General features: G+C 34.2%; 1 protein-coding gene across 2 annotated transcripts; it reads right to left on the bottom strand.

Moving 5' to 3' along the window:
* Positions 1-3875: 3875 nt before the first annotated feature.
* LOC105780528 (uncharacterized) lies at positions 3876-11329 on the bottom strand. 2 transcript variants are annotated; one of them, XR_008195393.1, is made up of 11 exons: positions 11111-11329; positions 10973-11033; positions 8715-8785; positions 7879-7943; positions 7640-7684; positions 7339-7419; positions 6990-7057; positions 5750-5798; positions 4898-5058; positions 4309-4656; positions 3937-4223 (listed from the first exon to the last, which is right to left on the bottom strand). XR_008195393.1 is itself a non-coding variant. In XM_012604912.2 (10 exons), exons 1-10 carry the CDS (start codon positions 11208-11210, stop codon positions 4590-4592), a joined length of 768 nt encoding a protein of 255 aa, XP_012460366.1. In that variant the 5' UTR covers positions 11211-11329; the 3' UTR covers positions 3876-4589. The 2 variants fall into 2 exon arrangements, 1 of the variants encoding a protein (XP_012460366.1); XM_012604912.2 differs by having other exon boundaries at positions 3876-4656.

Here is an 11329-nt window from a genome sequence, read left to right on the forward strand (position 1 = left end):
CTAAACGTAGTCGCGTCACCTCTCTTTTTAGACATATTCAGGATCGAATCAAAATCACCAGCAATGAGCCAAGGCTCATCACACGATTCAATCATAGAATTCAAGTAATCCCACAACATATGCCTATTATTCCTCGGGGGACTAGCATACACAGTCGAACAAAAAACCCCCCGTTGAATTTTGTCAATTACCAATCCACATGTGTATAGCCTGATAATGCAATCCCAAAATTTTAACATTAATATTATCATTCCAGTTCGAATACCTCAATTTGTTAATAACTCCATCATCACGAAAGCCACTTATCCAGGTCTCAAATAAAAAAAATGTCAGAACTAAACTCATGTCTATATTCAGGTATAAATTTGTGGAAATGGGGATGTCTCACTCCCTGAGAATTCCAAAATATTAAATTTAAATCCATAAATATTAAAAAAATGAATTCAAGCATCAATCACAAAATACGAGCACTAGCAGCTTACCCCAACGTCAAGATCAGAAACTGCTGCCAAACTCTCACCCTTTGCCAATGAAGGGAACTCCACATTCAGTTACTCTAAGTCTTGATGTAAATTACCCACGATAGCCTCCATGACTGACGATAAATCCAAGGTAGGTTGCCCATTGTAGCCCAATTTACCATCAGGAGGTTTCCTTATATTAAGACTGTCCTCTAAAATACCATTCGATCTTTCTCCCGAAATTTCTTTCCCCATAGCTCTAAAATTAAACAAATTATTCTCCTTCCTAGATCTGGTACCATGCGAATCTATCTCAATAACCCGAAAGGTCGTATGCTTTAATTTATCCAAATTAGGCTTTAGAGAAATACTTTCGAAGTTTTCCTGACCTAAAACACCATCATTACCCACATGGCCCAACAAAACACCCATACGAGACTCACCAGTATTCTTCTTTGAAACAAACCCAACTCCACCATTATTGGGCTTCAACATTCTTCCAATAGACTTAAGCCCAAAATTTTCACAAACCCCTTTACCCTTTACCCTTAACTCTAACATCTCTTCTCCTAACCCCAACCTTTCCACCAGTTGCATCAATTACTTTCCTTATCGAAGAAATCACACCTTTCTTTCCTTCCACCATCGTTTCATTCCTGGTCAATAACATCACTGAATTTTCCTCGAAAACACCAGACCCATTCAACTCACTCGCCGCATGATTGTCGGCCCTTATCTCCTCCCCTCGACCTCCAACACAACAAACCTTGAACCCCTTAAAATGGTCGTTACCACTGACGCTTCTTACTTCTGATGAATCACGCGATTTCCCCTTCTACCGTCGCTCAACCATCATCTAAGGACCAAACGCCTCTTTCTTCACCCTAGTTTGAAGACCCGGTTTCTCGGCCCCGAGCGACTAGAAACAATCACATCCTCCTCCATAGTTGATTTGTTTCTGGTGCATAACAACGAACTATGACCATAAAGCCCGCACGAGAAACAAATGTTAGGCAAACCTTCATGCCTAACTCTTTGTATACTACCATTGATTTTAATTTCCGAAACCAATGGTTTTTTTTCCAGATCCACACTAATAGCCAATCTAGCGAACTGCCCTCTGACTGCCGCATCAATTTGAGCATCGATACAAAAAACCGGTCCAATCATGCTGTCGATAGCCCTAAGCAGAAAATCAAAATAATATCCTTTGGACAACCCTGGTAAACAGATCCAAACTACCTGAGTGTCCACCATACTATTGGTCGTCGAGAAATCGACTGACTAGGTTCTCATTGACAGGTAATGTCCAAAAACCACCTGGGGACCACCTAACAACACCTTGTCAACATCATCCTTATCTTAGAACCGGACAACGGTAAAAGTCACTTTCTAGATCCATTTACTGAAATTGTCCCCTGATATTTCACAGGATAGACACCTTGTTGAGTAAGGTGTTGAAAGCTATTTTCCTACCCAGTAATTTGATCACAATTGATAAAGCCATTTTCTTTTCAATAAACCCATGAACACGATCATCGAACGTGATTGAAGGAATTTCATTCACTGTCTTCGTCATCACATCCTCATCCTGTAACTCGAAATCCTTTTCCATACAAAATTTCCCATCTAGAATCAATGAATCACCCATCAACTTAGCCCTTCCAACACCACAATTCAAAGCCGTAGAATTCGCCCCTACTACAAAGTCAACCAGAGATGGTGTTTCAGACATAAACGCTTATTTTGATAAAACTCTACTTTTAATTAATATTAGAGTCATAAAGTACATCAAATTTATCTTGATAGACATTCACTAAATAATAAAATATTTATAAAAAATATATATATCCATTATTTGCTATTAAACTATCTTTCCATTATAAATTATCTATAAATTTTTTATTAATAACTTAATAAGTTTTTTGTTTAATTTAAAAATATGAAATATGATGGTTAATTTTGCCGACCTCCTGAATAAGCATAATTTTTAATTTAATCTTAATTCAAGCTTAAACATATCTTAATCATAAATATATTGTCCAGGGCCAGCTACATACAGGCTAAGCCTACCGAGCAGGACCATTATTATTTAATTTAGATCTTATGAAGAAATATAATATTATAGAGTAAATATTAAAAAATAGTTATATATTTTAAATTTTAATAAATATTAAAATGCTTAAGATTAAATTAAAATAAGTTCTTAAAAGATAAAAAAAAATAATATAATATAGGTGGTTTAAACGAGTCTATACTAGTTTTATTTGAATTGGACTGAATGGTTTAGTTGAATCAAGAATCAACAAAGTATTGATTTTGAGAGTAACAAAAAATCAATTTACCCGCAAACCAATACGAATTGATTGAACCAATTTAAAAAACCATTAAACTGGCAAGTGATTTAGATTTTATAATTTTAATAATCAAGTGTTTGTACATTTTTTATCGATATATAACTCTTCCGGTTTACATTCTATCAATTTAGTATTGATTTAACAAATTTAACTCATAACATTATACATTCATCAATTAGTACATAAGATATATAAATATCGAGAGCTAAATTTATTATTATACCAACTAAATTTTGTACAATTAACAGAAAATAATAACATCGCGACTAATCATTCTTAGTTTCTTTGGCAAGAATTAAGCTACCCTAATTTTTTTTTTTAGAAAACCAATTAAAATTGAAAAGGATTGAAGAAGTGTTTTTACCTATAATATTTTGAGCATTCCTTTCTTAGATTCTTTAAATTGTTGTTACACATAAATTTTCAACATTCACGTAATCGCTTTTTTATTTTCTTAAAATATGTAGGAAATCCTTATTTGATCAATAACTGGAAAAAATTAATCCCATCCTCAATGGATCAATTTCAAACATTCCTTTTTCATTTGCCTTTTTAAGAGTTTAAGCACACCAAATGACTTCATCATGTGTAAATCTTCTCTAGATTTATGAATGGGCCGTGTAGCATGGTATGAGTACATCAATGCAACTTGGCTCTCAAATATTGTTATTAACAAAGAATACACTAATACAAGTTTCAGCAAATCTGCAGCCCCTTGGCTTGGGCGTCATTCCCTTTGATAGGCAAACCAATCAAAATTACGTGAGTTCTCACGTCTGAATCTTTTAATCAACCTAGCAAAATGCCAGCTAACATCATCTGGGATTTACAACACTGTTAGCCATCTTTCATCACATGATTGTCTAACAATACAACGGCCAGTTTTCAAAAAGCCAAGCCATTCAAAACTAAAGCTGCAACAAACAGTATTAACCTGATCACTTTCCCAAAGAAAATATTTCCACATTCCTACATGTCGCGATATCATTCAGACAACATTCTTACTCGTCACAAATGAATGATGCAATATGGTTTTAACATCACAAGGAGAAAGAAATTTGTGTTCAGAGTGCTAACCTAGCACTAAAAAATCCGCGAATATATTATAAATCTAACAAGGAGAAATGTCAAGTTCCATTTAAAGAACAACATAATTCACAGTTCAATGATAAAACTAAAAGAGCAAGCTATGCTCAACATGAAAAATGTATAACTAGAACTACAGGACTGGCTGCACCCAATGTCCATCAAACATCACTACCGAGTGCCAAAAGTAAATCTTTTTTTGGTACTAGCATAATAATAAAGTTAAAGTTCAACTGGAAGATGAAATAGAAATGGCAACCTGAAGATTATTGTTGGAGTTCCAAAGTAGGAAGAATTCACCACTCCACTGCCAATGTCACTGCCATTATCCAAGCTTACTCTATTTAATGCCTTCCAACAAAATTAATGAGAGACAAAAAAATTATACCAGTTGACCAAATCACCTTGGATCATGATGTACACAATGTAGCCAAAAGAATGCGAACAATGATTCTGTGCAAGGGTCTCAAATGTAGAAACAGCGGAACATTTATGTTTTCCAGAAAATTGGCTCTCAATTTGCTAGCATAGAAATCATAGAATGTGAAAACTGAAACTAAGCTGCCTGATATAGATTTAAAGTGAGTGCATGTAACAAGTAGGAAACCCGTGTTACTGCAGAGAAATAGTTCAAATATGAACATGCACGAATCCAAGCAGCTTTGTCCTTCAAGTTCGTCTATAATCAATTGATCTTCCTAAGAGTGTTAACATAAGTATAACTAGAAAATGAAACAAAAAGCTTCCGAAACCTGCAAAACCAATATAAACAATCTAAGAAAATGCTAAATCAAGGAGATGATCCAAATAGACACTTGATAAGGAATCTGTTATGATTAATCAAGGAGTTCAATTCATAAAAAAGAAGAAGAAGAAGAAGAAGAAGAAGAAGAAGAAGAGAAGAAAACAAGAAGAAATTTTGTTAAGTTTTCACAACCACTATTGGCCACGCTCAATTTTACTCTTTTATAATTTAATGGGAAGCATACATACCAAACCCATTGGCTTGAGTGTTTAGCCATTGCCCGGAAGCTCTTCAATGGATGCTCATTAAGCAAGCAATGCATTACACCACTTGGATGTTGCATGACGTCTAAATTTGACATCCAAATGTCAAACAGTCCACTATACTTGCGCATTATATTTATACTCACCTAAAACAATCGGGGTAGAAAAAAAAAAATCATAATTCAAAAATAAAGGAGAAAACCCAGAAATAACATAATATGTCAAATCATATACAGAGAAAAGCTTATTAAGGCCACTGATTTGTTCAAGGGTCTTTCTCCTTCACTAGCTCAATGCAGTAACTTGGTCAACATTCTAGTGTAACTAAACAAGAAAATCATTTGATTGGAGTTCATAGAACAAAGAAAGAATGAAAGTAGTTTCAACTTAAATTTTGATCATAATGGAAGGGGATAAACGACAAGAAAGAGAATTTAGAAGTGGCAAAATTAATGCTAGTAAATCTTCGATCATGGAAACTTAGGTAACTTTGTACTAGAATTGAAAGCAGTGTTGTTTTTCAGGAAAGCAAAGCTTGTACGCAAGAAGGTCAATATGGACAAAGGCTACAAGACAAACCAGAAACTACTAGTGTTTACCTCTTCTTTTCCTATTGCTATTTAACTCTTTATGATCAGCAATAGATTAGGGAAAATTAAATTCAGGGGCATACAGAAAAGTTTAGGGCATATCAAAACACATAAATTTTACATAGTTAAACAATTCAATGAAGAAATGAACTGAGAATTGAAAATGAAGAAAATTTTCCATCAGTTCGCTTGGAACCAAATTAGCAACTCAAAAAGAAGTAAAAGGGGTGGCAGAAAGGCAACTTACAAGTTCCCAGGCTTCAATATTCCCCGGTGAAGAATCATGCAGGAACTTGCTGTTAATACAAGAAAAAGAAAGTAAATTCAAAATACATTTATGGTGATAAACAGTATTACAATTATTTTTAAGAAATAGCCAAGAAAGCACAGAATTTTATCAAGTACATGTAGTTATGCAGATAGTACAACTGAATTGTTACTTGTGACAATATTGTGATTTTAGGAGTTTATATACGCAAATAGCAATGTGATCTAAATCAATGATTTTAGGAGTTATACTATAACACTAAAAGATCAAGTTCTTTTTTTTTTAAATAAAGTTCAAATAATTTTAGCTTGGGACCAATTTAAATCAATTCAACATAAATTTACATGTAAATAAATACACATGCTAATGTTTCATTTTTTTTTTTTTTTTTTTTTGTGGGGGGGGGGGTGGGGGAGGAGGGTGGAGGAGAAAGCCAAGGACCCTCAAGCTCCCATTACCTGCCGACTCTTTATATTACTACCTAAAACAACAAATTAATATTTCCCATGTTTCCATACATCTCAAATACCTTAATTTTTGTATGGTTTCTTTTTGGTCATTCCAAAACATGAAATTTCCTTCTTCATAGAGAGGCGAACCCCAGGTATTACAAATAGCCCACTATTCTTCATTTAAAAGGGCAGCTTGATGAACTCTTAGGATTCTAATATCTTTCATATGTTCAAAATCATTTTTACAGCATTCTAGATAGCACAATCTTTTATTCAGCACTAGTTTATTTCTTGCAAGGCAGACTATTTTCCATCTCGTCCATTTCATGCAAGACACCAATCAAGAGGGTCCAAACTCCAAAGTGCTCGTATGCAATTACACCAGTCTCACGAAGTTTTACTAAACTATCTTCGAAATACTCCTACTTGGATTATAAATGCAACTTCATCATATCTAGACAGCATAGGTCATATCACAATATCCTTTTTTCTTTTTTCTTTTTTTTTTTTAAAAAGAAAAACGACAAAATGGTGAGTTTCTAAAGCAAGACATGGCACATAGACTCCATCTAGAAATGGTAGAAATACTAGTCTAGAGATCACAAGAGGAAGAATAATCTTAGGCCCATGTAATTAAGAGCTTACAGCATTGAATGGTTACATGAAAACACCAGTACATTTTAATTTATGGTAATGCCACATGCTATGAGGCAACATTTAAAACATTAGTTCTGTGCAATTGAGTTGAAAAATATAATATAACTTACCGTACCCCATAATGCACATCACCATGGTTGCAATGACCCGAAACACCATAGCTATCAAATGTAATAATCTAAAGAACAAATAGAAGCAGGAATAAGAGAAATAGGAAATGAAAGATCTTAATAAACAAGTCCAGTAACAGAAAACTATTGCTGAGCCAAAAAAAAGTTACAGAAATTTATCTCTTCAAAAATTTATCTCTTCAAAATGTGTATTGCTCACCATTCCCAAATACAAGAATCTCTCAGCCTAACTTGGAAATTTTATACAGTGATATAGAGGGAAATCATCTTAAATGAATTAAAGCAACCAAGCATGTAGGCCAAATAAACAACAGAGCTAAGAATATACCACATCAATCACATGACTGTAAACCTCCTCTTCTATGATCCGTGCCACTAAACCATGGTTCCAGACTTTACCAAAACCATCCTGGTATGGAAAAAATCAAATTATAAACTCCTCTTAACTCATTTTATCAATTAGCAGCAGATCAAAGATTAGGTGATCCTGGAGCTACATCCAGCCAAACAAGTTTTGCATTTTTCACTACAGATGAAAACACATCAGTTTCCCAGCATCAAACATGCCAAATAATGAACAGAGCGATTCAGAATCCATAAGCTAAAATAAAGAGACTTAATAGTATAACCTGCAATTCTGGGTGGTCCAAAACGTTCACTTGTTGAAGTTGAATCTGCATTTATAAATTTAAAACAGCTAAAAGCACCGTATAGTAGGTAGATAAAGCTCAAAATAGAAAATATGTCAAGAGATGCAAGGATATCTTGTAGCTAGAGAAACCCAATATCAGGTTGTTGTAGGCATTAGAATAAATGGATTACTTAAGCAGTTAGACCCCATCCATGCTTTATAGGATAATAAGAGCACCTTGTGAACTACACAAGCACGATAAAGCTCATCTTTTCTACTGCTTCCCATGCCATCTGCGTTACCTGCACAAAGAAAATGAAGTAACAATAATAGCAAATTTATTCACATAATTACATGGGAGGGGAAAGAAGGACACTATTTTTAGAACACATGACAAGGTTTTGTTTTTGACCCATTCCATATGCCTTTGCTTTCTAAGAGACATGGATGGTAGCTAGACAGATTATTGGTAATAAACAAAATTACCCACTTGGCATAGGAAAATGGATTCAAACCAAAGAAAGGAGATGAAAATACAATCTCCCCCTGAAGTAGATTACATTATTGTTGATACATATTCTAAGATAATGAGCTGTCTACATTACATTATTATTGTCTAATGAACACTCCGAAGCCACAATGAACAAAGCATTTGGTGAAAGAGATTGATTACAACTTAACCCTACTTTAGTTAGCTTATGGTTTTAGAGCAGCCATTAGAAAATAAAAGACATTTTTATTGTCAATAAACTCCATAATTCTTTTGCAGTTAAGTGCCAAGGATCCTATAGTTTCCCCCTTCATGTAAGACCTTCAACCAAAAAGGAGAATCTTAATGCAGATACATACTAAGGAAAACTCAAAAACCTCAGTTCTTGATTACATCAAACATTTGCTGACATAGAAAGGAAAAACTCAAAATCTCAGTTCTTGACTGCATTATACATTTACTTACACAGAGATGAAGGCTCACATCATTTGACGTGAAAAAGATTCAGAAGAAAAGATTTCTAGATGCAAGAAATATTAAAAAAGTAAAATAATCAGAACACTTAAGGATGAAAATGCAATACCAATAGACAAGCATAATAGGTAAAGATTGTGCCCTTTTGAAGTCAAGTAGTTTATTGTAGGTGAAAAGAACCTGCAACAGAACACAAAAATACCATACTACTATATTAAATTGATTTAAATAACATTCACAAATGAAACCTTAGAACCAAAGACAGAACTGCAGGAGCAAAGCTGTCACTTGAATCACAAAAAGGTCAAGGGGAAATAAATTAAACCAAATCAATCATTTACAAAAGATATTGTACTAACTTCTGATTTTATCAATAAATTCACTCAAAAATCCATTCTCATCCATAGAATAAAGAATTTATAATTGAAAAAACCTAAAGTGTACTTGGAGACAAATGCAACTACGAATATTTATGGAAAATTGAAAATGTCAAATAAATAAATCAAATGAGTTCACTCATATATACTAATTTATATAGTACATTTATGTCATGAAATCAATTGGTAGAAAGGAAACAAAGCAGGGCAGTGCATGGAAACAACTTAAGGATAAAGCTATAGGAGAGCTGAAGCCTAAGCCACGAGCTAAAAAGATTGACAAGTAGGAGCTGAGTATAGAGCTTGAGCCGGGAGCCGACAAATTGAAATATCAGCTGAGAAAATGTTATGGCTGACCTGTTAATTGCTTATCAGCTTAGTCTAAATAATTGCGTAGTTGTCTAGCTTCTAGATTCTGTAGAAGACACCTGTCTATTTGCAAATATATATGTACTAGATGATTCACATTTTCTCATGAATGAAAATTATCAAAATTCATCTTTCATCTCTAAACTCTCCTCTTTTTCTGGTCTCTATCTTCTTCCCTCTTCTCTCAACTACCCCTTCTTCTTCAAGTGTTCTTTACCAGTCACTTATTCTGTGACAAATGGTAATCAGAGCCACATTGGTTCCACTCAAACAAGTGCACACAAGAAAAAACTGAGAAATGACTGGAGATATTAGCCTAGATTCTTTGGAGGAACAGGTTCACAATCTTCAGCTTCAGCCTCAGATGGAAGCTTTACAAGCTTCAAAAGCTACACCTCCTAAGCTGTGGGAAGAGCAAAAACGAAGCATTGATGCCAAACTAGCCAAGAACAAAAGAAAGAAAGTTCAAGGTCAATCCAAAACTGTGGAGGTGATCAGCTCAACCAGTACACCAAAAATTGAGATAAACGAGGTAAATGTGCAAGCTGGAAAAGAAGTTGCTGCCAAATTCGAGATTGTCATCACTAAACAACCTCTACTTCATCATGAGTACTGCAAAATGGTATCAACGCTGAGGAATGATTTACCTAGAAGCTTGGTCAGCTGGTTTTATGACTCAAACACAGGCAGAAATTAGTAGCGTGCATCTAACGTTTATGCCTCAAGACCAGGCTAAAAAGGATGAACAGAACCCTATTGTTATTGATGACTATGGTAAGTACTCAAACCATAAACAAATGGGTTTGTTGTCCAAAATTAAGTTTGAGAATGATGACCAACCACCCATAGTTGATGTTAAACCATTCAATAGTAGGGAATCCACCTATGATTTTACTACCAATTCCACCATCCCCACAATAACTTCCTCCAAATTCATAGCCAAAGTGTGTAAGCTTCAAAAGCTTGCCAACAAATTCAAGAAGCCAACTGAATCCAACAAAATTTTCCAATTACTACACATTAGTCTACACCAAAATAGTTCATCGCCTCTGATCGGCAAATTATATCTCATTGATTGATGACATCTTTCAACACCAAAAATGGTATAATGATAATTCCTTGAAAGGCTCACTAAATTGCCTGATGGTATTTTACAGCAAAGTTGGCATGATCAATTCTGCCCAGAAATTGTTCGACAAAATGCTAGAAGCCTAGAACTAAAATGCCGTCCTACTATATTAAATTGTAGAATCAGTAGAAGACACCTGTCTATTTGCATATATATGTGTGTGTGTGTGTACATATATGTACCAGATGATTCACATTTCCTCATGAATGAAAATTATCAAAATTTATCTTTTCTCTCTAAATTCTCCTTTGTTTCTGGTCTCCATCTTCTTCTCTCTTCTCGCAATTACCCCTTCTTCTTCAAATGTTCTTTACTAGTCACTTATTCTGTGACAATTTAGTCATTCAATCATTTTGCGATCATTATGATTTTAGTTTTAATAGCTTACACATTACAGAAAACAAAAGCATAAAAAATCAGCAGTGTAACAACAAACGAGAGGTCAATTCGTTCTAAAAGTCGAAAAGTAAAGAGCTTTTTTCAGAAACTTACATGGACTCATCATCAGGGTGCGCAACAACCAGCAAGACATTTTTTGTGTGCAAAGGTGTACCTGGTTTCAATGGGTAAATAAATATTAATTGAAACAAAATCAACAGGCAAAAGAAATCTGAAAAAAAATGGAGTTACCTTCATTTAAAAATGTGGGTTTTGAATGGGAGAAGAAAATCTTCCAAAGAGAAGCTACCCAGACGATGGAAATTGAAATAATGATAAAAATCAATCCCATAAGAAAGACAAACAAAAATATACAGAAAAGATTAAGAACAAGAGTCAAATATTTATATAATATAAGGTTTCCCGGCGGGAGAATGAAATCACAATGGGAAGGCAAACAGAAAAGAAAGA

This window comes from Gossypium raimondii, chromosome 4, assembly GCF_025698545.1.
Source record: "Gossypium raimondii isolate GPD5lz chromosome 4, ASM2569854v1, whole genome shotgun sequence".
In the NCBI taxonomy this organism is placed as follows: domain Eukaryota; kingdom Viridiplantae; phylum Streptophyta; class Magnoliopsida; order Malvales; family Malvaceae; genus Gossypium; species Gossypium raimondii.

Bases quoted from the DNA above. Each gene is read 5' to 3' on its own strand.
- LOC105780528 (XM_012604912.2), bottom strand. From the start codon at position 11,210: ATGGGATTGATTTTTATCATTATTTCAATTTCCATCGTCTGGGTAGCT. The intron at 7,420-7,639 runs GTTATACTATTA...TTTCCATACCAG, and splicing joins TGGACCACCCAGAATTGCAG to GATGGTTTTGGTAAAGTCTG. The intron at 5,799-6,989 runs GTAAGTTATATT...TTGTATTAACAG, and splicing joins GATGTGCATTATGGGGTACG to CAAGTTCCTGCATGATTCTT.